Below are 27431 nucleotides of genomic sequence, written 5' to 3'. Positions count from 1 at the left end.
ACTCGACCCGCCACGCACTTCTGTTGCCCTAGTTTCCGCATGGGTGATATTGCACATCCAAGATCGGATCAAGCTGTGCTGACTCCTCGATGTAAAGATTCACTCAATATATATATATATATATATATATATATATATATATATATATATATATATATATAATTAGTAAAAAATTATTAAAGCATCATAAAATTTCGGATTCACCGTTTATCCTTTCATAAATCTTTATATCACAGACACACACACGAGATCAATTTTGTTACATTCTAAAATAGTATCTGGGAGTTAATTATCCCCAAAAAGAAAAATGAAAAAGGAAACACGCTTTGCTCCATTGACGAAAGCTCCAGGTTTCTCTCACACTGCAATTGCAATCAGGCACACTAGAACAGGTCACGTCGGCCACTTTTTATCAAGAACACCAGCACAGACAGCATAATTGAAGATCTCATGGCATCATCAGTGAAGATGGTGGTGCTCTCATCCTTCTCTATCCCATGCAGCAGTTTTAGAATCTGGTCAAGGAACTACCTTGCTTTGGCCTTTGCGTGGTTAAGCATCCACTTTGATCCAGTGGTAACGATGAGCTGCTCGTCTGAATTTTATGTATCTGACGGTCTAGAAAAGAGAATATGAAGTGAAAGAAGGCATCACAGTGGTTCTTATCGATGTGACTGTTAAGAGGAGTAATCCATGAGAGAACCAAACGGATAGTCCAAATTACTCGAGTCCATTTTCCACAAAATAGTTATTGTTGCAAAAAGCCCTAAATAATGGCGAAGGGGGGGGAGTTTGGTCGAAGGGTGCAGTTATCGTAGTTCACACCTTGTTAAACTCTACCCTCCATGCAACGATTTTATTTGTTTTATTTTCAATAACTTTTTTTTTTGGTGAATCCTAAAAAAATATCTAAGCTTGAGAAATTTCTTTGGGCTACTTAATTAGGACGACGGATCTATATATATATATATATATATATATATATATATATATATATATATTCGGATCATGCATGTGAATAAATTGGGGATGTCTATTTGCAGTTATTCATGAATTTATTTTAGGAACACACAGATTAGAATGTAATGTTATAATGAACATGAGACAAAATGAAGCGTCTTTCTTTGCAAGATAATAAGAGAACAAAAGCCAAGGAAGATTAACTAATAATGGTTGTGGTGCTGATAGAAAGAACAGCCACGTAGTTCCTATAACAGTATAGCTATCTCAGAGAAAGATCGTATAACCTGTTACCTCTCACAATCTGCAATCGCATGAAGTGATGGAATGTAATTCCCTATCCGGAATTACATTCCTGCATATTTCCATATCTCTGCATTTTCACACTGCGACGGTCAAAGTTTTCATCCTACAATCCATCAATCTGTCCAACTTCTGACGTCCATACCACAGAAAATGTTTCATGTAATTCTTTCTTGCACGTCTCTTCTAACACTCTGCAAGACATGTCTGCAAAACCTAGTGAGCTAATCTTTTAAGTTTCTATAACTTCAATAAAAAGGTGGCCAGGTACTGAATTCATCCAACAATTTCTCACCTTCTGTTTTTTTACTACCTCCTTGTAATTGTTGTTCTAAGACAACACTTCCATCCACATAGTCTGATAAAAAGTCAGATACAATGAAAAAACATCACAAGAAATGGGCTCACCGGTTATTCAGATTCAACAATTGTTCATTAATAACTACAAATATAATAAATGCATGCAACAGTGAAACTTGACCACCTAAAAAAGGCTCCATAAACAATCCAGGGATGGAAGAAATACATGAAAATCCTAACTGCATTCTTTTAACCAAATGTAGCTTCTACAATCTTGTTCTAACACCGTCTGCAAAATCTAGTAAAAACTAACCCCTTAAATACCTCCCCATGGTTCGGCGAATGGGGCAAGATGCTCAAAAGCAACATTTCTACTATTATTGCTTTACCTTGCACATAATCAATATGTCCCAGGCAAGATATAATATAACAGCAAGAAGCTAAATAACAGAAAAGGGCAAAAGTTAACAAATAACAGAAGTACCTTATGCCAATTATCTTATCTGTGTAGGCGAGCAGAGCAGGCCAGATGCATCTGCTCCTACCACTGCAAGCTCACAAACAGCACAAAGATGACCTTCAATGGTTGGCACAAATCTAGCTCCACAATAAGGGCAAGAAACATCTTTCTGGCCACGGTAGATCGGAACAAAAGTTGCCCCACAAACCACAAATGGATTCCTATAATCGTAATCGAGCTGGTTAACATCTTTTTTGTCACCACAATGTTGCAACAGCTGCCTAGCCTTCTTCGCCTGGACTTCTGTTGGGCTGCTCTCAAGAAGCATCCTTGCAAAATTAGCCGCTGTAGAGCAGTTCCCTCCCTTGTAGCAGATGGTCATAGCACTTGTGAGGACGAGCCTCATATGAATCTTCTGAAGCTTACAATTTGTGAAATAGGCCGCTAGTTCTTGCTGTCGAACCAAATTGTCCTTGATTTCCTTTCTTTTGAGCTCAATTTTCAAACCTAGAACATATTCTCTGGCTATGTCAATCAGCTCCTTCACTTCATCAACTTCCCTCCTTGAGTCAACAACAATAAGAGGGATGGTGTGCAAAATGTTAAGGAATTGGCGTAAAGCATCAGGGAACTTTCCTTCTGTTGTGGCTCGATAAGCTGCCTTAAGTTTCTCATCCATCTGTGAGAACCTGAAGACAAGTGCTGGTGGACCTCCTCCACTAGAGCTAGCAGACTCATTCCATCCCTTTTCAACAGCAATCGATATAATCGGTGCAGTAGCAAGCGCATACAGATAAGAATGACTGCCCATGTGAATATCCATGAATAGTGGCTTCAAAGGTGCAAAGTTCTTTATAGCCAATTGACGGCTGAGCAAGCGCATGGCAGTGTCAAAGTTTCCAGCTGCCACATGCTCCCCAGCAAGAGATGATTTCTGGATCCAGATTTGACTTACAGGCATCCCAGGTGTTGGGGTAACAAACAATGAATGGCGAGAATTGCCTGCAGCTTTTGGTGTATCCACATCAGCTGGTAATTCCAGATCTTCAAGATCCCATCCTCCTTCTTCTTCATTCTCTATATTTCCTTCACCGTCCTCAAGATCTGCTATTATTTCACCATTCTGCATCACTCCCTCCATGTCAACAATGTCCAGTTCCTCATCACCCCAGTCAGCACCAGCAGCATCCTCCTCTTCCTCCTGTCCTGCCCTCCCCATATCCGAACCATTGTCAAAGATACCTCTCATTACCCTTAGTAAGGGCCAATCCCCACCACACATGAGTGGTGCAGGAGGCATTAGAAGAGAATGGGTCTTTCCTTCAGGTAATGAAGGAACATTATCTCCCAGCTCAGTTGCAAGCCTATCAGCAACTTCCTGAAGTCCATGAGTGGCAGCTGTAACATATGCAAGAGGCAAATGACCAGCATTCTCCAGTATTTTGACACGTTCCTGAATGTCACCAAGATACAGTGCATTGTGGAACTGACCCATGATGTCATTCTTAATTTCAGCTATCCTCAGCATTTTGGATAGCTTTTCCATATTCCCTGTTACAAGATAGAGAAATGAGAGCCTCTCAAAGTTCTTTGTCCTCTGATATGCATATTCTACAATGTTAGTGTTTCCCTGTCGAAGGGCCTCAATGCCCAACCTGTACCAATGGTCTTTATCATCAATCTCTTTTGCTGAAGCAACAGCAATTTGGATATTACCACTCTCAAGAGCCAGATTAAATCGGGTCTTCTCATCCTTAACGAAATGGAGAGCAACTTCTGGAAAGCCTTTCTGTTGAAGATATGCAATTACAGCCTGACCACATAACTGTGAATTCCTTATCATACCCATCACATGGTCATATCTTTTTTGCATAAGAGAAAGCTTGAAGATGTACTCTGTAGCATCAATTGATATAACCCGGGTCTTCCCATCGCGATCCAAGCAAAAAATATTGCTTCCAGATATCTTGGTTATGTAAATAGTTTCATCCAGGGTTCTTACAATTCCGGTGTCCCCATTACTTAGGCAATACTTGATATGATTTAATGTTGCATAAATGAAAACACCATTATCATCCCAGGCACCACTTTTTACACGAATTGTCTCGTGCATTGTGCAACGAAGCACAAGTTTCTTATTAGCAATGACTATAGCATGCTTACCAAGCAAAGCAACAGATTCCATATCACTTGACCAGACAATGTACTTGACAGATGGGGTCTGCAGCTCACCAATGACAATCCTCTGCTGAAGATCAAAGATGGCCACCCTGTCCTCAGCTCTGCACAACACGTTACCAGTCCCAGCATAAAATATTGCATCAGTAGCGATTGGAAGAAGACTTTTCTTTACTATCTCATTTTTCAGGTTCTTCACTACTACTTGATTGGTACTCCTGTCCAGAACAGCAAATCTATTGCGGGCTATGAAAACTGCTGACCCACCAGCCCCCCTTTTTGCTTCCTGCATATAGTCACTCCTAAGAGATATGTCCTTAGGAACAATATATAACTCATAAGATCCACCGTCCACATCAGAACAGATCAATACAGCATTCTCCGTGGGACTATAAGACAGTGTTCTAGGTCCCTGGTTTAAGCTGACAGAACCAGGCTTCCTTATAGGAACAACCTGAATGTCCTTCTGGGTTGAGAACTCATACAACCACAAGAAGCGATCTTTAACATAGTATAGAGTATCTCCACTGACAGAGAAAGCAGGGCGTTCTCTCTCCAACTTGAAGATGATCATGCCGCTATCATGACCTGCCGCAAGAAGGTTCATAGCTGGATGCACAGCAAGAATCCAGAAGCGGTCATGCTCACGTCTAAATGTCTGAACACCTGTGCGTTTTGTAGCATCCCAAACACGAATGCTTTTGTCCTCCGAGTTGGATACAATGATATCCATCTTCGTGTGGAACATCACACTAGAAACGTTGTTAGTGTGCCCTCTCAATGTGTCCACCTCCCAAGCCTTTGAATCTGTTGCACCAGGAGAATGGGATACATCAATGCATTTGCAGACTTATTAATCAACCTATACCAACCATGAACTTAAATGCCAATCGAAGACTTTGCCAGTTGTTACATACCTGTCCAATGAGATTCTCGTACAGGCATTAGTACGAGTATTTGATTACTTAATACCAACAATGTCATACTTTAACCCATGAATCATCCACAAAATAATCGTATTCTGATGATAAGGAAACTTCTAGGCTATTAAAAGCATCTTGTTCATTCTTCAATTTAATAATTTATAGATTATTTGAACATGATAGCAACTTTAGTAGGGTGAAATTATCCAAGGGTTCTATTCAACTTACCATTCATTCTCCAGAGTTTCACTTGCCGGTCATCAGCACCAGACACGATTAGGGGCAAAGTAGGATGGAATGATGCCCAATTGACCCCACGGTCATGACCTTCTAAGACATACTTGACAACTGCATCAATTCCACCAAACAAATCTGTGTTCATCTGACTAAGCCGCAGACTGTCATCAGCTGGTACCACCTTCTGCCTCAGAGAACCAATATCCCAGACACGAATTGTTTGATCAAGGGAAGCCGATACAACCAGGTCCTCCTTTGGATGGAATGAGGCACACATGACATAGTGATTGTGCCCGGTTAACACAGAAATGCAGGTCCGTGATTGCCAGTTCCAAATCCTAATGGTTTGATCATCACTAGCACTAACAATCCAGGGATGCTCATCATGGAATTGAACTGTACGGATGTAATCAAGATGCCCAAGAAGGGTAAATAGACAACGGCGGGTCTTATAATTCCAGACCTTGATTTTGTAATCATCCCCTGCATGTACAAGTGTGAATAAGAAATGCAAGCATCATAACAAATTCTAACATCATAGTATTGAAAAAGAAAATAATGTAAATTAGATATTATCAGAATGTAACCCAACCACCGTAGGTTCACTCACAACTCCCAGATGAATAATCCTGAACCATATGACAACAAAGAAAACCCAACTTGCTATTATACCAGTTACGAAGTAACGCAGACAAATTTTCATGTTCAAAAGACTTTCTCTATTCTTCATTCTAAACAGCAAAGCATTAATAAAACTGCCCTAAGAAAGACCAAGTCGATTTTTAATCATTCAAGATAATACATCAGATCGGATACAAAGAATAGCTATCTGCAAGATTAAAACTAATCAAATGCAATCTTTGGAATGTCCAAGATCCAATCACTACAAGCAAAACTAAGGTATAAAATTTTGAAGGCAACGGAGATCAAACATAAAATCTTAGTACAGCCCGGATCAGGGAAACACAAAAAAGATGGAACATAAAGAGAAAAAAATCTGGAGAAATGGAAGAATTCATCACCTCCGGAGACGAAGAGGGGCTGCGATTTATGGAAGTGGACGCCACGAACGGGACCGTCGTGCTCGTCGAACCGATCGATGAGCGTGCCCATGCTGTAGTCCCATAGCTGGATCACACCGCTGTGGAGGCTGGCGAGGATCCAGGGCCGCTTGCTGTGGAAGCTCAGCCCCTTCACCCGATTGCTCTTGGTCTCGAATTTGGTCAGCATCGCGGCCTTCGCCTCTTGAAGCCCTCGCCACCACCAAAAGCCTGCAAGATCAACAAGGGTACAAGCAAACCAAATCAGAGGGGTAGGGTTAGCACCGGGGCCGGGATCAAAGCCCAGATCTAGGGAGAAGGGGACGACCTCAGGATCTGGGGGCCAGATCTAGGAGGGAAGGGAAGCAGAAGAGTATGGATCGACGAGAGGCGATCGGCGTCGCCGCCGAGAGAGCGTGAAGAGATAGCGCCAAAACGAGGCCTCTCCCAGTTACACCGTAACTCTCCGGCCAATCTCTCTGGTCTAATGCCCTCTCTTTCTTAATTCTTTTGCCTTTTGGGGGGAATCTTTGGATGATACAGAGATCACATCAGTAGCGGTTGATCCCATGATCTCACTCGATGCGGTATCGTCTGTTGACAGGAATATAATAAATGGGAATTCATGGAAGCAGTGACACCATCCAACCCTTCGAAATAATATGATATCATTTTTCTTCCTATCTCAATTGTCAATATATAAATAGGTAAATTTTCAAAAAAATTATACATTTCAATATATATATATATGATATTTTACTTAAAAATACTTTTAATATTAAGATTTTTATCCGATAGCACTCTCATTTTTATTAGGATGACATTTTTTTTTCGTTAATCAAATAAAAATACCTTTGATTGTCGGTGTCATCATCTCCTCCTCTTTCTCGAGTTACCTTCTCCCCGTTCTCCCTTCCCCCTCTTCCTCCTCCCATCTCTTTCCTAAGGGTGTCACACAATGGAAACGTCCACCCATGCCTTCGCGGGGGTGACTGGAGGGGTAATCACGAAAGTGTTGCATAGCACTTCTACGATGATAAGGGAGGGGCCATCAAAGGGGGGGGGGAGGATGATGGTGGCGACAATGCAAGGGAAGTATAGGCGATAGAGGGGGTGAAAAAGTTATCGCTATCGCCTCCATCATTGGCACCCTCACTACACGACTCTATCTAATGTGCTCCCACCACGGCGGCAAGGAGAGATAGATGAAGGGGGAGAAAGTGATAAACAATAATGACGAATGATGATAGAAGAGGTGGGAGGACAAGGAGAAAGACGATGTGACGATAAAGGATAGCAATTGTATAGGATAAATAATATGTTTGTTTGATTGATGAAGAAGGAAGCACCGTTATGTAAAAATCAATCAGGATGCGTTATTCAGTAAGCCAAAATTAAAGATTTTTTAAATAAAATATTATATATATGATAGTTATTTTTAAAATATTAAAAAAATAATAAAATATGCCGTTATGAATACTGTATTACCGATCCTAACCTATCAATTATTTCCACAAATTTATTAGAACTTTGACATTCAAAATAGCTGTTACATAATGTAATCAATCTCAAAAATATTATTTCTTAGCAGTACTTTTGGGTGTGGGATTAATCTAATTTAGAAAATAACTTGTAATGTTTAAGTAATAAGACAATTCCATGTCATCTCATTGCATTGGCAAATTAATTCTTTATACTGTTTAAAGAGTTACATTCAGTAACTCATTGCAAGCATTAGATGCTCACAAGCTATTTAATATCTTGTTTGGCCACCACTTATCTTTTTCCATTTCTCAACATAAACAATAGCATACAAGTATGTATGTAAGCTAAATTCTCTTGTACCAATATGCCTCATGTATTGACCACTGAATCCTTTCATCGTACGAAGCACTGGTTTCATCTCTGGACAGTGTTTTCGAGCTGTACTTGCATGCGTATACATGTAGTTTATGTGCTGCTAAACCTACTATGAACAGTGATTTAGCGTTCATTTCTTTTTGCTGTGCAGTGCAGTGTGGTGCAGTCTGTATAAATCTTGATGGAACAGCTATTAGCTGCAGCTTCGTTTAGCATTCATTTCTGACAAGGTGCGCAGGCTTTAACCTCTGGATCTGCAAGCGCCATGAGTTCACCCACACTCATAGCTGATACTTGTCAGCTATGAGAGCTTATATCAACTTCTTCCTCACCACCTTAAACAGTCCAATTTGGTTAGCTGAGATGCCACTGTACTATAAAAACTATAATTATATCATTTTAAAAAAAAAAATATTAAAAATAAAAATAAATAATGGTACATCAAAAATCAGAATTACATATCAAGTCATTACATTATCGATCTACGATGAGTATTAGATTCATCTTCTTCTTTCTTCTCATTCTTCGGAGGTTCATTATAAATGATAACTTAAAAAAAATAAGAATAAATATATAATCCTAATTTTTGATATTTTGTTGTTAAGAGATGTTTCGTCCCTTTATAAACGAGAGCAAATGATCTATAATAATAATTTAAAAATAATTTTAATTAAAGCCACTTCTTAAAAAAAAAATTATCATAAATAAATTTTCTTTTATCAATAATCATGATCAAGATTCAATAAAATTTATAATATATCTTAGGCCACGTGTCTATCTCTCTATATGGGAAAACGATAATTCCTTCACCATGGAGGCTCGACCTTCCGAGACTCCGAGCGCTTGTCACCAAGCTTTCCCAATGCGAAAGGAAAAGGTGGCAAGGAATCCTCCACGTTAGAAAAGGAATGATCGCTGTATATCTTCCTTTTCTTTTACCTCGTTGGCCCTACCACACACCACACACACCTATTTGACTCTCACACCTCGCCGCCACCTCCCCTCCCATCTCCGGTGACCATTTCCGGCCACGTGATCGCCGCTGTCCCTTGATCACCTAATCTTAGTTGTTCAGATCTTTTGATCACCTAACACTTCTCTGATTCCTTTCATCTTCTTTCCGAGTCGGTATAAAGTCGAGCTATGAGCCTAAAAAATGTATGATAATCTATCAAAATCTTTAACAATTAATTCAGTCTATACTTTCTTTTATCTTTTGCATAAGTTTATTTTTTATTCTCTTAGTGAAAAGGTGACAAAATATGTATAACATTTCTTCGTCAAGTCAAATTCTATTGACTTGAAGACATATGAACTGTTGCGCGGTAAAGTTCTGCGCCATTTCTGTGGCCAGACTTATGGATGCCTTTTGACCAAGATTTTGCTGTGTCTTTTCTTCTGTAACGAGTCCAGAGGTCTTTGATAGGACGCAACGCGTTCGATGAAAAGCTTGATGCTCTTTGCAGATGTCTTCAGGAAGCGCACTCACGGACGCTTCAGGTTGGAGCACCATGGCCGCCGGTGAAGGGGACCCCGGTGTGGAGAGGGAAGCCAGGATCATGAGGTCCAAGGACAAAACGAAGAAGGATATACGGTATGCGTCAAGAAGGGCGTGTGCTGAGATGCGGCCGAGGATAAAAGGACGTTTTGCCAAGGAGCAGGCGACGAGCCAACCGTCGCCGGAGCTGCCTCATCTTCCTGATAATGCTTCCGTCGATAGCTTGGGGAATGTACGCAGTAAATACACTAACGCATGTGCTCAGAGGGAGGGAGGGAGGGATTCATCTAACGGCTGAGATTACATAATCACTTGGTATTATTCCGCCAGCACACATCTCATCGTGCCGATCGATGGCACGTGCCAACAGGGTGTTCAAGAAGGGCAACATCGTGATTACAGGCACAAATCACCAGCTCCGACGGCCCTTTTGGAGGATCTTCTCCAACGCTTTTTGCAGAAATGGATTTAAAATCCGATGAGTATTTTATGAAATGTATTACGTGGAGGGCTGAGATTGACGAGTGGATGCAGCGATTAGAAGTAAAGGCGATCATCCTGAAGCGGCGGTTAGATTGGCTTCCAGAAGTCATAGCACTCCTCATCCTCCTGTGACTCGTTCCTCGCGGGCAGCATCCCAAAGGAGGAGCTGGGCGTTCATGAGGTCCAGCGTCACACGGTCTCCGGCATCCTGCAGCCGAATCCAGCCATCGTCGAGCCTGACTGGTGTTTGTGATATTGACGCTTGGTGGTGTGGACATGGCCAGAAGAGAGGCTGCTCTGCCGAGACCACGGGGTGCCAGCCACCTCGATCTGCGAGTAGTCGGCGGGCGAGGCCGGCGGCACGGTTCTCGGCGATTAGCTCGTTGAGCGCGGCACTGGATCTGGATGAGAACTCCGATGACGAGATCCAAGGAGAAACCTTGGATGACAGAAGAGAGAGAGCACAACCCGGTGAAGTTGATATGCAGGGGATGATGTCTCCGGTCATTGCGCTTTCTGCAAATTAATGGATTGGATTTCAGACATGCTCACAATAATGGCCTACTAAAATAGTTCTCATGTCAAGAGAGTTATAAGATAAGAGAGAACATCACGATCCTGAATGATAAGAGCATTCCTTTCTAATAGCTTTCCTATGGCACTTCTCATACTTCATAATCCTTGCCCTCAATCATGCTCATGGCTCAGTGTGGCCAAATGCAATAAGTCCTGAATTCTAGACCATGTAATGCAAATGGAAAGAAACGAAGGGGAAGACAACAAGCAGCAGCTGAGATGGTAGGGTTGTGCGGTAGTACCTAAGAAAGGGTTTCTGGCGATGGGGTCAGTGCTGTTCTTTCTTCTTCGCTCGTTGTGCCCCGCCAGTCGCCGCCTGCAGCTCCTCTTCGAATCATCAAACTCGGCTACTACATGAAACCTGCATCAAACCAGGAACTGTTAGGTTCTTCGCTCTCGGGTTCAGCTTCTTTTCACTAGGTTGGAAGGCGAAGCGACCTGCTGCACTGCTGACAGAAGCGCTGCTCCACGCCGCGCACGACCACTTTGGGAGCCTTGGAATGCAGCTCGCACACCTTGTGCCTCTTGTGGTACTCCTTCTCGTCCGCCAGGACCTTGCCGCATCCGTCCACCTGGCACCTCGGCACCGCCGCAGCCGGCCTTTCCCGCTTCATGGCAGCCCCAGCCGCCCCGCTCTCCTCCACGTAATACTGCCTCTTCCCCAGCTTCAGGCACGTAAGGTGGTGGTGGTGGTACTGTAGCGCCCGTTGGTCCCTGTTGCCCCCAGCCATCATCTCACGGTCGGAGCACGGGAAGCAAGCAGCAACGGCAGAAGAAGACGAAGCAGCGGCGGCATCTGCGTTGGGCTGCGCCGTAGAGTAAGAAGAGGAGGCAGAGTGTGACGAAGCCCAGTTTCGGAGCTTCCAGAAGTCCCACGACAGAACTCCACTTCTCCCTGCAACTCCCCCGTCCTCCATCACTCTTGCTGCTGCCACCACTTCAAAGCTACAAGCCAAGAGCACAGGGAGTCCCTTCCTCTTCTAAGCTTCTCTTTCCTTACACCCAATGCTGCCTTCCTCCGCTATAAAGGTGAGTGACAGCGGCTATTCCACTCCCGGAACACCACCCATCCGGCGGAGGTGTTATACACCGGAAGGATGGGTGATCACGTGCGCGGCACATGTTGGGTCCCGAACACGTGGGCAGAGGTGATTGACGAGTTCAGTCGACGAGACAGGTTGGTCCAGCAGATGCATCGAAGGTGGCGCCCTGACAAAAGCAGCTCCGAGATGCATCCATCACGCACTGTTCATCCTCTTCACTCAGGAAACTTTGAGGCCACCGTTCCTCCCATCTCCCGTGAATACATATACATCATCATCATCATCAGCTTCTGTATACACGTACATCCGACGGACAGTTCGAGATAGGTACGGATTGGATACCGGGATGCGTCGACAGGATGCATGCATGTGGTTGGATGGCTAGAAACTGGCCCAAGAATCTAGTACTGTTGTTGCAGAGACAATGAGGGTCCAAAACAACTCCCATTTGATCTAAGATATATCTACGATGGGATCCACACTCGGGCGCTTCAGTCAACGTGAGGCTGATTCGATGGTACAACTGCAGCAGTAATCTCTGCATAAGACCATATGCTCAATCGCTGGCGAAGTTTATGTTGACCGTTCATGTGATTTGCTGATACAGAGTCCAATTTTAATGAGTACCTACAGATTTCATGTTGCTGCAGCTAAAAGGCAGAGAAGTGAAGAGCAGCTAAGCAGAGGATGCAGAGAAGGTTATAAGCTGAAAACAAGCAAAGAATCTGTGTAGGCATTTACAGGACATGAATCAAGAAACAAGATGCAGAGCAGAGGACATAACAGAGCAACGTTGTGAGAAGACTTCCAGGAGAAAGACCGCAATTTGGTTTAGGTGGCTTGGATCACTGTTCAAAAGGGGTGGCAGAGACTTCCACCATCCGTACCGCTCGTGCACGTAGCTGGGGAGTACCGCCGCCCTATACGTGGGGTTGCTCCGCCTGCCCTTTTCCAGCTGAGACTCCTTCACGAACCTCGACGTCGCCTTCATCGGCTTTTTGTACAGCACCACCGGCTTCATCTCCCACGGTGGCGGCACCTCCCTCTTTCTCTTCTCTTGCCCTTTGCTCCTCTTTATCGACTCGATGCAAGTACCAAAGCGCCACAAGAATGATAGCAACGGCAGCAACTGAAAGAATAGCTGACAACAATGTAATTTTTCTTTTCCTCGATCTTCTGTGTCTCGTCCTCCGAAGCGAACGACCAGGAGAAGACGAATGGGCGACGACGCGAGCAGCGGAAACAAACTGAAGAGAGCCGGCTTCGACAAAGGCAGGATCCCCAAACTTCTTCACCGCCTCGGGCTGCACGACGCCGGTGAAGTTATTGTAAGAGACGTCGAGGTAGCCAAGCCCGCCGGCGATCGGCGGAAATCCCTCCGGCAACACCCCTCTCATCGAGTTATGCGACAAGTCCAAGTGCCGCAGTCTTCCGAGCTTCTCCAGCCCGAGCGGGAAGGAGTCGAGGCTGTTCCGCGACAAGTCGACGTCCTCCAAACGGGGCAGGGCAGCGAGGCCGGCAACGCCAGTGAACCGGTTTCCGGAGAGGTTGAGCGACCTGAGGGGCGGCGTCTGGGAGCCGGGGTCGAACCGGAGGACGCCGTCGAGGCGGTTGGATGCGAGGTTGACGTGGAGGAGGGCCGGGGCGGACCAGAACCCGCCGGGGATGGAGCCACCGAGGGCGTTGCCCGACAGGTCGAGGACACGGAGGGCGGAGACACTGCGCAGGTGCATCCACGATACCGCACCGCTGAGGTTGCGGGAGGGGAGCCTGAGGGAGCAGTCGGCCGTGGGAGGGGGGAGCTGAAATCCCGAGACGTGGCGGAAGGCGAGGGCGATGAGCTCGCAGTCCGACCGGCCGCAGGAGCAAGCTGCCGCCGGAAGATGCATGAGGGAGAGGACAAGGCTAGAGAAGGCAACGAAGAAGCAGAGCCCCATTCCGCCACTAATTGTGGAGTATCTCTGCATGATTAGAAGAGCTGCTCTCGGTCACGATTTATATCAAACACCTCTTTCGACTCTTATCTTCTCCATTGCAATCATATTCCAATCATTGTATATGGTCAAAGCCATCGTCTCAACCACCATCAATAGCCGCCTCATTGGATGCCACAATTGATTAGGAGGAGCCAACCTCATCCCAAACAATATGACTCACCTCCATTATCTTCAAATTGCAGTACGAATCATCCAAAAAAACAGTGCCAGAACTGATTATTTATTACAAAATTAAAATTATTTCCTATGCTCGATTCCCATCATTTGGTTGCATGTGGTCGCCTATTAAGATGGGGTTGCCACCTATTAGTAATGATCCCATTATATATGTATATATATATATAGATAGAGAGAGAGCTATTGATCCGTTACCGGCAAGGGCGAGGCCCGGATCACGAATATTGGATGCGGAAACGGGTCGGATTGATTTGGATCAGCCTGCTTGAAACCAACTCAAATGGATCCGGTCCGAAGGAAACTGCCCATCCAATCTCTGCTATTCCTTCGTTCGTGAGATGATGTCGAGATGCATGAGATCCGTAAGCCGCATTCATCTTACCCACTAGCAGTATACTGTCACAACACACGGGTTCTCTGTGAAGCTCTTCTCATCTCACAACGTCATGTGATTCAGATTTGAAGCTCCGTAATCGCAATTATTAGAGGAAAAGAAGCTCGTAATCTCACGATTATTTCATGTATCTTTCAAAAAGCTGCATAAGGTTAATTTAGATAGGGAAATGAAATCTTTTCTGGAAGCATCGAGTGTCATCAATTGGGTGGCAACGTGTGGCACGGAGGTGCATGTCATTCTTTTCTTTACCTACGACTTGGTCGATGGCCAACCCCTAATCGAACGCCACTCGATCTCGCCTCTCTCGGAGGGTCTGTTGCGATATGTCAACATACTGTATTATTACTAATTCTTACTGCTATTTTAGCACTAACTATAATGAAGTGGGAGAACCACAAAGATGCATGAAATGAAGGAAAAGGTATCCCCAAATCATTTGTATTGCTTCTCACATGAGGCTCGGATTTCCAAGAGAAAAGATACGTACCATTTATATGTATTTTTCTTCTTTTTTTTGGATAAATACCTTTCTTGGTTTATTGTCATTTTTTATTTATTTTATTTTATTATCTCGGGTGGGGGCGTGACTCCTTTTGGTTGAGGAATGCTTGTCACCTACTCTTTTTTAGCTCCCACTCTCCCCTCAATACTTCCCCTCCCCCCCCTTCTCTTTCTCTCTCTCTCTCTCTCTGCTCTCTTAAGAAGAGCGAGAGGGTCGAGCTGAAGGAATCGCTTCCATGGACAGGCACACCTGCAACCTTTGCTTCCGCCGCTTCCCCAATGGACGGGCTCTCGGGGGGCACATGCGCTCTCACGTCATATCTGCGGCCCCTCCGGTCCCACAGGCGCAGCACCCCGGAAACTCATCCGCGTCCATATCCTCCGACCGACCTGCGGCGGAGCAGGAAGTAGGTGAGGAAGCGGAGGAGGAGGTGGGAGGCTCTTATGGCCTGCGCATGAACCCCCGGAAGAGTTTCCGGCTGGTGGATCCCCAGTTCTCCTCTTCCGTCGCTGCCGTTGAGCTGGCCGGATCTAGCGACGTCGTCCAGGACCGGGAGAGCGAGACGGAGTCCCCCAAAGAGAACCGACGCCGATCTAAGCGATCCCGCCGGGACACCGCGTCGCCGACGGAGCAGCCGGAGGCGGAGCCGGCTAGCTCTGTCTCGGACGCGACTCCCGAGGAGGATGTCGCGCTCTGCCTCATGATGCTGTCCCGCGACTCCTGGGCTACTGCTGCGGCGGAGGAGGAGGCCCGACTGTCGGACGGCTTCGACGAGCAGGAAGAGGAGGATCGGCGGGCCGCCGCTCGCACCCGGCAACCGCCAAAGAAGGGGCGGAGCCGGTACCAGTGCGGCGCGTGCAAGAAGGTGTTCCGGTCGTACCAAGCCCTCGGTGGCCACCGGGCGAGCCACAAGAAGACCAACGGCTGCGTCCCGGCCGTGGAGCCCCGGATCTACGGCGAAGCCGACTCCGCCGACGCCAATGCCGATGCCAAAGTCCACGAGTGCCCCTTCTGCTTCCGAGTCTTCAGCTCCGGCCAAGCTCTCGGCGGCCACAAGCGGTCGCACTTCACGTCGTCCGCCACTATGCTCACCGAGAACTCGCCGGTGTCACGCCCTCCCCCGTCATGCTCGCCGCAGAGCACCTCCCCCCTCGCCTCCGCCGCCACCAAGTGCGGCGGCAGCATCGGCATGATCGATCTCAACTTTCCGGCGCCGTCGATGGACGACGTGGAACTGTCGGCCGTTTCCGATATGGATTTCGTTGCCAACCCACGTCCCAACTGAATCCGCACACTCCACACGCCGAGGCCATGCAATCCGAGCGCTCCTTCTAACTCGAGGTAAGACTTGCAGAGACAAAGAAACACAACATAAGAAACCAAAAAAGATTTGAAGTAAATCTTTTCTCAGCGCTGTTACATATTGGAGAAAGCTGGCGATTTGGTGATCTTATTCGTATGCTTCTGTTCTTCTTTGCTTAAGCTGACATTAGTTCTACCATTCTTTTTTGTGTTCAAGTTGCAGTTTTGCTTACTGTAGCAACAGCTGATTGCTATTGCCAATTACTGCAGTTTTTCTCTTCACCATCTCTTTGATCATAAACATGTTTATTCTTTTTTTGTGTATGTGGATTAGCTAAGTGTGTAACATCTCATTTCATCTCCAAAGAGGGGGAGTCTGGAGAAGCAGAACTTCTGCCGCTGCTTCCCACCTGGAAAATTCTCTGTTTGGACTGGTACTTATTCTTGTCTTCATCCTTTTCCCTTCACCTCTACTGGTTCAGATTTTTCTTCGGCAAGCTCTCGGCTTTTGGAGCGTAGTGCCTCAGCATTTCCACGCGCCGGTCTCCACGTTTCCTTCACCCGTCTCTCTCTCTCCCTCAACCCTGCCGTTACTGGTGTTCCATTGGGACAATTAAGACCAAGTAATTAGCTCGTCGGTGCTATTAATTGGCATCGCTTAGGAATCATCGACCCTTCTGCTGCTAATTACGTGATGGCAAAGCCGTGGCGTCGGGACTGGTGTGGGCTGGTGGGCCCATCACGCGGTCTTCACGGAGGTACGTCCGATGTACGTGGGACCGACGTGATGGACGGTCTGAGGCCTTTCCTTATCGTGTACTCCTGTGCGTACAACGCGCCACACCCTGTGGTGAGAGATCGCCGGCAGCTGCGGTTGCTGAGGAAGCGCACTCACGCTTTGACCACTAGATCCTACGGGTCGGCTCGGTTCACTTCGATTCGGTTCTCCAAAAGAACCAAAGACGCTTTGAACCGGAAAATATTCGACCGAATATGTTTATTTGGTTCCCGAACAGGGAAAATCTAACTCGAATCAAACCAAACCGGTCGGTTCAATTGTGCCAGTGTCAACCTGTAGGGCATGGGAGGTCACTATTTATTAGGTCTTCGATTTATCCGGCAAACAGCAGCAGCATTAGCGGCGGAAAGATATGCGTGAGGGTGGCCAGTATCCCGTGACGGAATGCAAAGCGGATTCCCATGTCTTCCCTTCCCTTCCCTCACCCACCCTTTCAGCAAAAGCCTTTATGCACTTCCCCTTTGACTCCCATCGCTTTGTTGCAGGCCACACTGTTTCCAGATCTCCACCACTACTCCCATCCCATGCCATTTCTACTGGCAATGAAGCAAACACCTTCCGGCAGTCATTGCATGGTAGGTAGGCCTTTCATTTCTTCCCATACAAGCATCAAACCAAGTCCTGCCTCCTCTCAGCTACCAGGCCACCACTAAGGATCTGAGCTTTGTAGAGCTCGATGCTTCGATGGCAGTTAATGGGGTGATTAAAGAAGGGGCATAGAGAAAAGCTACTACGGGGGGATGCGTACGTTAACGTCGCAAGAGTGGGGAAGGAATAAAGCAGCGAACAAGGAATGATAACATATATCACGAGATCGGTAGCACTTGTGCTCTCATGAGTTGGTTCTTGTCGGGTTGGGCAAAAGAGACTGATGAGAGAGCATTGGGTGTGTGGTTGTGAGCTTCCCACACCGGCACAGCTTTCACCTGCATGCGCTTACTGTTACTAGTTACTGTCATTCATCTCATCTTCTCTTTTCTCCTTCTACTGGCACAAGGAATCATGTCATGCTATGAGCCTTGTGGAAGGAGAGCTGGGTTGTGATGCTTATGGAGGTCAAGCTAGCAGATGAGAGAATGAATGCAAGTAATGCATAGAGTCAGACCAATTCTTCATTCAGAAATAGTACCTTTGTCAACAAGGTGAGAGCTCCCTATGGTGTTACTTAGCTTTTAGCTGACAGATAATGATGATTGAAGTCTGCTGGGTAGCACCAACTGTCATGCAACTGCCCCAACCCAGTTGCAATTATGTGATGTCTTTAGACAGTTCTTGTGTACCCTACTTTCTTTGAAGTGGTGGTAGTAGTAGTGGTAATAATAGGAGTAGGTTGAGAACAGAATGGTACCAGAATAATTGATCTTAAAAGTTTTAGAGTTTACTCTTCAAAGATCATGAAAGCAGGGAAGAATCCTCCTTGTTGAACTGTGAATAAACTATGGCATCAGTGGCATCTATCTTGTAATAGTATCCCAAGTTTTCTAGATATAATTTGTGGAATACCTTGACAAGGGTACTATGATGGCATCTATTAGGAAAACAATTTGACCAAATGGAATGGTGGGACTTCCACAAATGGAATCTTACCATTTGGTATATCAATTCATGCTGTTTAAGTTGGTCCTGCAACACCTTGTGACTTGCTTCCTTGTGCCCAAGTGGATTTCCATGATTACTTAGGACAAAGAGTTAAGGTATCCAACACAAACATTATTTTTTGGACATGTAGTTTTGATTCCTCTTCTCATGTAGCACTGATGTTAGCTACTGGTTTGCCATCTGAGCAAACAAGCTAGTACAGAAATACACTGGAGGAGCTTTCTGTATCTCAATCTCTGTAAAGTGTAGGCCAGTTTCCCAACTTTGTTTCACAGCATTCTGCTGAAAGAACAATGAAGAAGTCTACAATTCTCAGGATAAAAAGTGAGGATGAGATCAGTATAACATCAACCTCAAGCAAGCTGTTGCAGATCAATTGTATCTGAATTATATTTCTAGATGACTGGGAATGAAAGGGACTAGAAGGCTGCATATAAATGACATGGGATTCCTCATTTTGGAGGGCAAAGCAGAAAAGCTATACCTTTCAAAAGATGTGGAAGAAATTTTATTACAATCACTATTTGACTGCAAGTGTAAAAATCAGGGAGCCTCTGCAGAAATTTACATATTTAGTTTGTAGTCATTTGTCAGTGGAAGCTATGATACTGTAAATTGAGGTAGAGCTCCTCATTGGACTGTAATTGCTGCAGATCCAAAAGCCACAGCTGCCACTATGATACTGTTCTACCTTCAAGGCTAGAACTTTCAAGAGGGTGTTGGAAATTAAGTGAAAGGAACTTGAATTGTTTCATTTTCTGTCATCACTATTAAGAAAGAATGTTGGTGGCTACATCATCTGGTTCACACAAAATGAGCGTTGCCATTGATGATTCAGAATTTGGATTGACCAAGTCATGGAGCAGATGCAATGCATAAACAAGACAAAGGAAGGTTTCTGGGTTTGCTCCTTTTGTTCTCAAGCTTTGAGAATTGGTATTCTGTGAACAGGATACCACCTTGCTCTTGACTGACAGAATCCTCACTTCAGTGTCCCCCACACTTCCATCATGATGCCCTCCCTTCTTTCGCCCCCACACCCCCCCTCTCTCTCTCTCTATTTTTACTTCTCTGACATGTGGTGTGATCCTCATTGGCTACCCACCCTTTGGGTTTAGATTAATAATAGTTGGCTGATGCAGGAAGAAATTCCAAGTGAGGAAGACAGTAGTTGCAGTGATGAAAATGTAGGAAATGTGTTGTGTTCTATCATAGGTATTATTTGTAGTGGCGGTTTGCTTCTTTAGAGCATCCATTCCATGTCTCACCACCACCTCCTCTGGAAGAGTTGACTTGCCTCGTTCAACAGGCAAAACAAGTCCACAAGACTTGAGAGGATAACGTGTTTGACAAGTTCGAGCTAGAATTATTCTTGGAGTGATCGGAAGAAATGGAGTTGAGCAGAACAATGGAAGGATTGGCTAAAATCTGTCTTTATTGTCATGAATTAAGCCATGATAGTTACATATCGTACTCCTAACGAAGATAGATACTGGTGTCAGTGTGTGGTAGATCGATATGTTTCCCCTGGCAGCCAAGTTGATGGGATCACATCGTCTGCCACAATCGTCCGGTTGGATAAAAGCGTCGTCAATCGGATGGAAAAGGGGGCCTGCAGCTGCCAAGCTGAGTTCAATTTCCACACTGCACCCCATGACTGCTGCATGGAAAGCCATTGCGATGAATCCGTTGATGATGATGCCTGCATGAGTTCCACAGCAGCGAGATCTCCATCACCTTCCTCGAACTCTATGACGACGGCGAAGTAGTAAGGGTTTGAGCCAGCATCGACACGGAAGGCCAAGTCGAAGCCTGGGTAGCTGCACTGGACTCTGTTCAGAGGAAAGTGGTAAGCCGGTGGTACAATAGCATGCGTGGAAGAAGATTGCAGATGGTGGAGTGGAGAATTTGCACCTTGCGTACTGCACTGTCATCACACCAGCATTGCGAAGCTCGTCAGCTCGATCAGAGGACGCCATGGCCCCGAACGCAGTCCCGCTCATGTCGAAATGGGCAGACTTCTCGAGACATGGACCGCCGGGGCACTCGTCTGTGATCACCACGGTAACTGGATCGCCGGAACACGCTGCGTTCTCGGTGCATTTCACCTGCCACGGGGTTGGACGACACTTGGGCACTTCCAAGAAGCAAAAGGGCTTGCAGAATTCGATGTCTTCGTCGGTACCTGATAACAAGCGCCACATCCCTTGCCCGATTTGAACAGCGAGGGGCCTCCCGCGGATATCATGGATGAGAAAGGAGGCTTCTCCAACGCGCCTCCATAGCCACAAGCACCTCCTGGAATCACACACATGGCTCTCTGCAACAGTAGACGAAGGATAACATTATATGGAGAAGAACCTTACCATCGCTTCCAGCACCATTAGCGCTCCCATACCACGTAGCTCCTGCAGGAAGCCAGTTTGATGTTGAGGTGGAAAGCTTGGGGTGTTTCGGATTGGAACAGAAGCAAGCGTTGAGGAGGGCGAGGAAAGTTAACGAGGCCATGACAAGGGGGGGAGACTGATGGAGTGGAGGAGCCATGTTCAAGACAAATGGGGTGGGAGGGAAAGATGGCCAGGTTTCAAATAGGTGATACAGAGGAGTTCAAATAAGGAGGAACTCTAAGCATTGGACCCATGCAAATTCCCAGTTTCACGTGAGAACAAGTAGCGCTCTGGTGTTGGTGCCATATGCAGCCATGGAAGGACATGCACAGTTTGGGATTCTGTGACTCACTCGGAACACCTTTGTCTGGTTGGAGAAGAGGCTCAGTTCAAATGCAAGCATCAATTTTCCTTTTCTTGGTGAGTCACCACAGGTTTTATGCACACAAAACTGCTGTATTCAGTTTGCCATGACTGCAAACTGAAGCATAATTTCTTTTTGTGCTGAGGATTAGAATGACTTGCTTGTGATTCAGATAAAAGTAGTTCTGTTTCCTTCATTGCCATGGAGCTCTGTCTTCTTGAACGAGAACAGAGAGAGTGAGGTTTGACATCTTATTGCATGGTTCGAATACAAATTGGAAGTGTAGGAATAACAAATGGTTGTATGAACTGCTACTGCAAGTGTAGGGGTGAAGAGCTCAAGGATCGGAAGGGCCAAGCCAGTGTCTTCCATTCACGAAACTCTTGACGAGGAAAGGTCGAACCGTGTCGAAATCGAGCTCTCGAGCCCATGAAACCCCCCGCACTGCTGCTGCACCAGGACCCCAACATCTGTAGACTCCAAAGAACGCCGTCCTGCAAGAACAGAGAGAAACGGGAGTCTTAGTTTCCAGCGGATTGGTGGTTGTTCTTGTGCTCGATGACAGAGGGTTAATTACTGGTTCTTGTCGCTGTTGTGATCCCAGTCGTCCCAGCCTCCGGGGGCGATCACGTCATCGAAGTAGGTGTAGGCGAAGACGATCCTCGAGTACTGCCCCATGGCTCGTCCTACGTAGAGCTTGCCCGTGCCGGTTACTCTGCAGTTCACGAAGGCGAAGCCCGTCCGCTCGCACGGGCTGTTCCTGTCCTGAGCTGCGATGGCCCCGAACCGGTCTGCGATGGAGTGGAGTTGGCAATCCTGCAGTCGTGTTCCTTCTCAGAACCAGCTAGCGAGCAGCAAAGATGGATCACGGGAGGGGTTGTTTACCTTGTACATGGAACGACCATTGCCGAAGATGAAATCGATGGATCCCTCGATGTAGCAATCCTTGAAGTAGTGGCGTCCGGTGTCGTCGCAGAGTGTGTCCTGAGCGCCGTAGAAGCCGCAGCCGAAGAAGTACGCCTTGTCTCCCGAGATGCGGAACGCTGCTGCTTGCCATCCTTCCATGCCCGGCATTGGAGCTGGAGCTGTGTTCTGCCATCGCACAACACACGATGGACATGCATTCACGTTAGTCATCTCAGCGAATCAACTCCAAACATCCAACCAATTAGCTTTTTGCAGCAAAGGCCAAGTGATCTGTCAGGCTCTGCCGTCGAGTTGATGAGCTGAGCTGATCACCATAGTCAAGGGAGGGCAAAAGTGAGAAATCAATAGGCAAGGGGTTTGACTCATTTCATTGCTCTTTGGATAGCTGGTTAAAGCCGAAACAGAGCTGAGCTGAACCTAAGAACGTATGTGCTCCAGGAATCAACCTCTGGCCATCGGTCTCCGGCGATGCGGTGCGGATGAAAGGGACTGAGATCGTTAGGTCTCTAAAAGAAGCACTCACCTTGAAGCTAATATTCCTAGCCCTGAAATAACTAGCAAAAATAGTGACAGAAGCCGTGTTATAAGTCCGTAGCTGTTGCCCGTCAGGTCCTCGATCGCTCGCCCGGTCGTGCCACTCGATCACCGTCACGTCTCTGCCGGCCCCTCGGAACGTCACATATGGCTTCGTCGCCGGCACGATCACCTTCTCCCTGCAAACCCGAAAACAAACAGAGGAAGCTTCTGTAAGGCTTGCTGAGAGTAGAGAGACGAAGAACTACTCACGTGTAATGACCAGCATGAATCTGTATGACGACACGCTTGGTGTTGTTCTCCGGGACGAAGTCAACGGCCTCTTGGACGGACGAGAAATGGCCGGAGCCATTGGCGTCCACCACGATGGTCTGTTTGCCGGTTGGCTTGAAGTACCACTCGTGCCGCCGGTGCTGCTTGGTGGAACCGAGCTCGCATGCACTGGAGTGCACTGAGACAAGCAGGCAGATGACCAGGAAGAACATGCTTGGAGATGCTCCCATGGATGAACCAACTTCTAAAGAGCAGAAGAGAGAGTACTTTAGCTTCAGTTGCAATGACAATGTCGATCGATGCGGCTTCCATTCCAGACTATAAGAACAAGAACACGATCTCGGAACGGTCGTCGACCCAACGGTAGTGAGCTGAGATGGGAGGACAAACTGATAAGGACACAACCCGTAGTGCAGTTTGTCTACTTGCTCACCTCGAAAGGATTACGGTAGCGCATCATGTGACTCGACGAAGAGCGGCTCTCGACGTGAAGACAGAGGGAGAAGGCAACAAAAGCTACTCCTTCCTGAGCTCTTCAGGGACCTGCAACGGTCGCCTCCAGGGTGAGAGGAGAGGGATGGGATTCAGCCAAGGGAGCATGGCGTGTAGTGTTTTGTAAGGTAGCCTGCGCGGTGGCGTCGCATGGCAGCAGCAGATAAACAACGAGTTTGGGAACGTTGGAGGAAGATATTTTGGCAGGGAATGACAGCAGGGAGAGAGCAGCAGAAAGCGTCACGGGGTGACTCAGAGACGAGACTGAGATCACAGTGCAGCCTCATTCTCTGGTGTCAGTTGATCTTCCCAGCCAACCGGAGGTGGAAGATACATTAATTACATCGTACCTATTTCGAGTTTGATCACATTAATCAATCATCATGTGAATGTTGCATCAACTTTGATACGTCAGGAATGTAGGGTGTATGATTTGTCAAGCGAACACAGCATTTATGATGATACATCAACCATGGCGAGGCTTATCTAAGCATGAGAGGCCCAACGACAAGCCCTCGCCACCCTTCTTTGGGCAGGGCAAGAAGTGGACATTCCACTACTGTCGGCAAGGGATTTGCAGTAGGTGAAACAGTAGTCAAAATGGAGGAGAAGCTCTCATCGCAAAGTGACCTTTTGTGAGCAGCCCCCAAGTAAGCCTTCGGAATCCATCGTTCTCATAAACATCTTTTCTGCAAGAATAAGAAGCAAAGCCCCACTCGTCGTCTCATCCATCACCACAATGTGATGCCTTACCTGCGACATCGATCGAGTTTCAAGTACGACGCCGCCGAAGCTGAAATAACCTAAACTTCAAGTTGCTGTGCCATCTTACACAAGAAGGAGATGAAGTCTACAATAAACGAAAGGATCGCCGTTCATCAAAGTATATACATACATATGTATGTATGATTTCGCGATCAATTAGCCATAAGAGGTAGTCTCCGAAGGAACAACAGTTCTCTCCCTAGATTTAGATTTCCCTGTTATTTTTCTTGGTCTTGTTTTCTAGGTTTGGGGACAACAACGTACTCTCTTCCGGTACATATCCAATAAGGGAGAAAGGGACGGAGGAGCTCGAGCAATGTTGACATCTCGCTCTGATTACCACGAGTATCGTAACGTGCGCGCTGCTAATAAAAGCTTTTAGGTCGTGGGAGCACTCCACGGGGCTCCGAGTCGCTCTCCCTCACCTACGCCGCCGACGTGCTCTCGACTTCCTCCACGATTCCCACCTTACCTCCCTTATCCCGCCGTATTTTCCATTCAGCCCCTGTGCGTGCCTCCTGTTTACGTTTATTTTATATTTTATATTGGAAAATTTTCTAGATTTATTATCTGTGTGGACAATGCGTTTACTTCAGAATTATTTTTAGCGATTTATGTAGCTTGGAAGCTGTTCGTCTCGTTCGAGAAAAAACGTAGGAATTATTTATATTAACGAAGAAGAAAAATATGAGGGGAATAAAGGTGTAATTTTGGAACAGTTTGGAGGGTGTTTATTGTGGACTCTGCCCTTACATGTTGCATTGCCGCGCAAACGCAACACAAAGCGAAGCCAATGGAGAACGCCCGCCCGCCCTCCCCTCGGAGCCCTCTCCTCCTCCGCAGCCGAAGCGGCGCCTGCGGCCTCACCCGCCGCCCCGCCTCTCCATCCCGGCAGTCCGTTCCCTTGTTCTCCTCATTTTCCAACTCCGCGCCGGCCGCGCTCACCCGCTCCCACTCCGCCGCCAAACACCGCCCCCAAGTCACCGACCCTTCCGCGACTTCGTGCTGCCTCTCCAAGGAGAACCGCAAGAGCATCTCCTGTGGACTCCCTCCGCCGGACCCTCCCGCCAACTTGAGGAAGCCGAGAACAGCTCCCTCCGCCTGGGCCCTCTCCCCCGGCCGATCGCCCCCGCGGTCCACGTCCGCCCCTGCCCAGAGCGACGCAAGAAAGACCAAGACCGGGTTCTCGGCGTGGGCACGATCGCCCAGCCAATCGAAGTCGTCGCCGGACCCGTCTCGCGCAGCGCCCGTGGTCACTGCCGGCGGGAAGAAAGGCGGCGGAGGCGGGGTGTTGGGATTATTCCGGAGAAGGAAGGAGGCTGCACCGGGGGAGGAAGAGTCGCACCAGCTGCGGCTGCTGACGTCGAGACTGATCCAGTGGAGGTTCGCCAACGCTCGTGCGGTGGCGGCCGTCGAGGCCGCCCGGTGCAACGCCGAGGTTAGAGAGGGCGAGCCCTTTTCTCCTTATTTTCCTTCTTTGGCCCTTTTTGAAAATTTCAGGGTTCTGCTGTTTGTTCCCGAACAAGAGACTCCTTACGCGACCACGGAGATGCTTGATCCTCTGTAATTTCAGATGGGTCCCGCTAGATAACTTAATCTGCGACAACTCCACACTAAATTTGCTGCAAAGCCTCCGCTTATAGTTTTGCGGCTAAATCTGCAGGAGAAGCTGTTCTACGCGTGGCTAAGAATCTACGAGCTAAGGAATCTGGTGGCGGCCAAGCGGATCTTGGTTCAACGACGGAAGCAGAAGATGAAGCTGCCTCAGATCCTTCGTCCCCAACTCCGTCTCCTGAGCCAGTGGGAACCGCACGCCAAGAAGCACGTCGAAGCTGTGGCCACGCTCGTGAGGCTCTTGGGCGCTGCTGCCTTCTCGCTTCCTCTGGTAGAAGGCGCCGAGGTAAGAGAAGCTCTGCTCTCTCAGTTTCCTGAGTCTGTGGAACACGAGTCATCTGCATTCCCCGTGCAGGCCAACTCGGTATCACTTCGTCGCTGCTTGAGCTCATCGATGGAGGCCATGACAGACATTGCCGCCACCGCCGGCGTCTTTTACGCAAAGGTGCGGTTTATGTTGTCAACCATGGGAGGTTCTACGGCTCATCGCTTCCTCTAACCTTCCTTCCTCTGTCTCGGCGAATCAGGTCGGAGACATCGACACGATGCTGTACGAGTTGGTGGAAACAATACGACTGGAAATACAAGGGTTGGAGGAACTGATGGAGATGTGTACGAGTGTCACTTCACTGGAGGTTGGTCACTGCTTGTTGCTGACATTGTTTTGATCTGAGTTGAGCTGATGCTGATGGTAAGCCACTTTTCTGACAGATGCATGAAGTCAGCCTCAGAGCGCATATGATTCAGGCGGTGAAGGAAGAAGACGAACTCATCCTTTGCCCTCACCACGGAGTTGCAATCAGCACACATGCATTTACATCGATAAGAGTGTTTCCATACCAAAGGCTTGTCGGAACCATCTACTAACTTGTATTCCTAAGATTACTGAAGTCCAGCATCAGAAGAATGCTGATATAGGAAACTTAATTAACACCATAAATGTATTCGGAGAACAGTATTTATAATGTCCATTTGTGTGGATATGGGTTTCACTTCTTCCACAGGTGTCTTTGTGTGATTGTATTGTGCAGTATTAATGAATGACCTGCTCAGCAAAGGTTTGGATGCAAAGATTGTGTTCTGCTTTGTGACTCTTTCTTGTGATGGCTCAACCACATCCAAATGATGTTGTTGATCAGCTGTGGTTTCACATCTAAGTGATCAGTTCAATCAACTGCAACCATTGATTCGCGATACATCACCCCTCGGTTAGTGTACTATTACACAGTAGATGCAATGAACTTTCAATCAAAGTCGGTCCCTCGATTTAAATTATCTGCAATTAAGGTAGATAATATAGTCAAATGATGCTAATTTGTAGCTTTTATCAGAAATTTAATAACCAATTATTTATGCCTTGTTTTTTAAGGATTATGCTAGTCAGGTTATAATTGAACCACCCCTCACATCACACAAGAAAGACCACCAAGAAGATTTTTGG

The 27431-nt window shown here is 46.8% G+C and overlaps 6 protein-coding genes and 1 pseudogene across 7 annotated transcripts; 2 read left to right on the top strand and 5 right to left on the bottom strand.

The window, feature by feature from the left end:
- Window positions 1-1786: 1786 nt before the first annotated feature.
- Window positions 1787-6986, bottom strand: LOC135611096 (coatomer subunit alpha-3-like). The gene is made up of 4 exons (XM_065106408.1): window positions 6730-6986; window positions 6384-6632; window positions 5353-5844; window positions 1787-5008 (listed from the first exon to the last, which is right to left on the bottom strand). Exons 2-4 carry the CDS (start codon window positions 6589-6591, stop codon window positions 2058-2060), a joined length of 3651 nt encoding a protein of 1216 aa, XP_064962480.1. The 5' UTR covers window positions 6592-6632; window positions 6730-6986; the 3' UTR covers window positions 1787-2057.
- Window positions 6987-10029: 3043 nt separating this feature from the next.
- LOC135611094 (squamosa promoter-binding-like protein 7) lies at window positions 10030-12415 on the bottom strand (annotated as a pseudogene).
- A 134-nt stretch (window positions 12416-12549) lies between these two features.
- LOC103983395 (calmodulin-binding receptor kinase CaMRLK) lies at window positions 12550-13847 on the bottom strand. The gene has a single exon (XM_009400611.3). The coding sequence runs from the start codon at window positions 13826-13828 to the stop codon at window positions 12782-12784; it is 1047 nt and encodes a 348-aa protein (XP_009398886.3). The 5' UTR covers window positions 13829-13847; the 3' UTR covers window positions 12550-12781.
- Window positions 13848-15042: 1195 nt separating this feature from the next.
- LOC103982621 (zinc finger protein ZAT4) lies at window positions 15043-16560 on the top strand. Its single transcript, XM_018825511.2, has one exon. It carries the CDS (start codon window positions 15170-15172, stop codon window positions 16217-16219), a length of 1050 nt encoding a protein of 349 aa, XP_018681056.2. The 5' UTR covers window positions 15043-15169; the 3' UTR covers window positions 16220-16560.
- A 3195-nt stretch (window positions 16561-19755) lies between these two features.
- On the bottom strand, window positions 19756-20964 carry LOC135611095 (expansin-B15-like). Its single transcript, XM_065106406.1, has 3 exons — window positions 20820-20964; window positions 20549-20742; window positions 19756-20466 (listed from the first exon to the last, which is right to left on the bottom strand). The coding sequence occupies exons 1-3, from the start codon at window positions 20946-20948 to the stop codon at window positions 20133-20135; spliced, it is 657 nt and encodes a 218-aa protein (XP_064962478.1). The 5' UTR covers window positions 20949-20964; the 3' UTR covers window positions 19756-20132.
- Window positions 20965-21131: 167 nt separating this feature from the next.
- On the bottom strand, window positions 21132-24042 carry LOC135611093 (probable pectinesterase 68). Of its 2 annotated transcripts, XM_065106404.1 has the most exons (6): window positions 23553-24042; window positions 23099-23363; window positions 22836-23025; window positions 22271-22477; window positions 21963-22201; window positions 21132-21879 (listed from the first exon to the last, which is right to left on the bottom strand). In XM_065106404.1, the coding sequence occupies exons 2-6, from the start codon at window positions 23347-23349 to the stop codon at window positions 21723-21725; spliced, it is 1044 nt and encodes a 347-aa protein (XP_064962476.1). In that variant the 5' UTR covers window positions 23350-23363; window positions 23553-24042; the 3' UTR covers window positions 21132-21722. The 2 variants fall into 2 exon arrangements, with proteins under 2 accessions (XP_064962476.1, XP_064962477.1); XM_065106405.1 differs by lacking the exon at window positions 23553-24042 and having other exon boundaries at window positions 23099-23468.
- Window positions 24043-25154: 1112 nt separating this feature from the next.
- LOC103983397 (QWRF motif-containing protein 7-like) lies at window positions 25155-27061 on the top strand. The gene is made up of 5 exons (XM_009400613.3): window positions 25155-25814; window positions 26040-26276; window positions 26346-26435; window positions 26518-26625; window positions 26702-27061. Exons 1-5 carry the CDS (start codon window positions 25170-25172, stop codon window positions 26855-26857), a joined length of 1236 nt encoding a protein of 411 aa, XP_009398888.2. The 5' UTR covers window positions 25155-25169; the 3' UTR covers window positions 26858-27061.
- Window positions 27062-27431: the final 370 nt, after the last annotated feature.

Source organism: Musa acuminata, chromosome BXJ2-4 (assembly GCF_036884655.1).
Source record: "Musa acuminata AAA Group cultivar baxijiao chromosome BXJ2-4, Cavendish_Baxijiao_AAA, whole genome shotgun sequence".
Lineage (NCBI taxonomy): Eukaryota > Viridiplantae > Streptophyta > Magnoliopsida > Zingiberales > Musaceae > Musa > Musa acuminata.
The sequence above is the reverse complement of the archived record's forward strand: the minus strand, read 5'-3'. Positions and strand labels throughout refer to the sequence as shown.

Excerpts from the sequence above, each read along its gene's own strand:
- LOC135611096 (XM_065106408.1), bottom strand. The coding sequence starts at position 6,591 with ATGCTGACCAAATTCGAGACCAAGAGCAATCGGGTGAAGGGGCTGAGC. Across the intron at positions 5,845-6,383 it reads GCCCCTCTTCGTCTCCGGAG|GGGATGATTACAAAATCAAG; the intron begins GTGATGAATTCT and ends TTGTACATGCAG. Across the intron at positions 5,009-5,352 it reads GAAACTCTGGAGAATGAATG|ATTCAAAGGCTTGGGAGGTG; the intron begins GTAAGTTGAATA and ends CTGGTGCAACAG.
- LOC103983395 (XM_009400611.3), bottom strand. The coding sequence starts at position 13,828 with ATGCAGAGATACTCCACAATTAGTGGCGGAATGGGGCTCTGCTTCTTC.
- LOC103982621 (XM_018825511.2), top strand. The coding sequence starts at position 15,170 with ATGGACAGGCACACCTGCAACCTTTGCTTCCGCCGCTTCCCCAATGGA.
- LOC135611095 (XM_065106406.1), bottom strand. The coding sequence starts at position 20,948 with ATGTGTGTGATTCCAGGAGGTGCTTGTGGCTATGGAGGCGCGTTGGAG. Across the intron at positions 20,743-20,819 it reads GATGTGGCGCTTGTTATCAG|GTGAAATGCACCGAGAACGC; the intron begins GTACCGACGAAG and ends ACCCCGTGGCAG. Across the intron at positions 20,467-20,548 it reads ATGACAGTGCAGTACGCAAG|AGTCCAGTGCAGCTACCCAG; the intron begins GTGCAAATTCTC and ends TCCTCTGAACAG.
- LOC135611093 (XM_065106404.1), bottom strand. The coding sequence starts at position 23,349 with ATGGGAGCATCTCCAAGCATGTTCTTCCTGGTCATCTGCCTGCTTGTC. Across the intron at positions 22,478-22,835 it reads CTAGGAATATTAGCTTCAAG|AACACAGCTCCAGCTCCAAT; the intron begins GTGAGTGCTTCT and ends GTGCGATGGCAG. Across the intron at positions 21,880-21,962 it reads CACAACAGCGACAAGAACCA|GACGGCGTTCTTTGGAGTCT; the intron begins GTAATTAACCCT and ends CTGTTCTTGCAG.
- LOC103983397 (XM_009400613.3), top strand. The coding sequence starts at position 25,170 with ATGGAGAACGCCCGCCCGCCCTCCCCTCGGAGCCCTCTCCTCCTCCGC. Across the intron at positions 25,815-26,039 it reads CCGCCCGGTGCAACGCCGAG|GAGAAGCTGTTCTACGCGTG; the intron begins GTTAGAGAGGGC and ends CTAAATCTGCAG. Across the intron at positions 26,436-26,517 it reads CCGGCGTCTTTTACGCAAAG|GTCGGAGACATCGACACGAT; the intron begins GTGCGGTTTATG and ends TCGGCGAATCAG.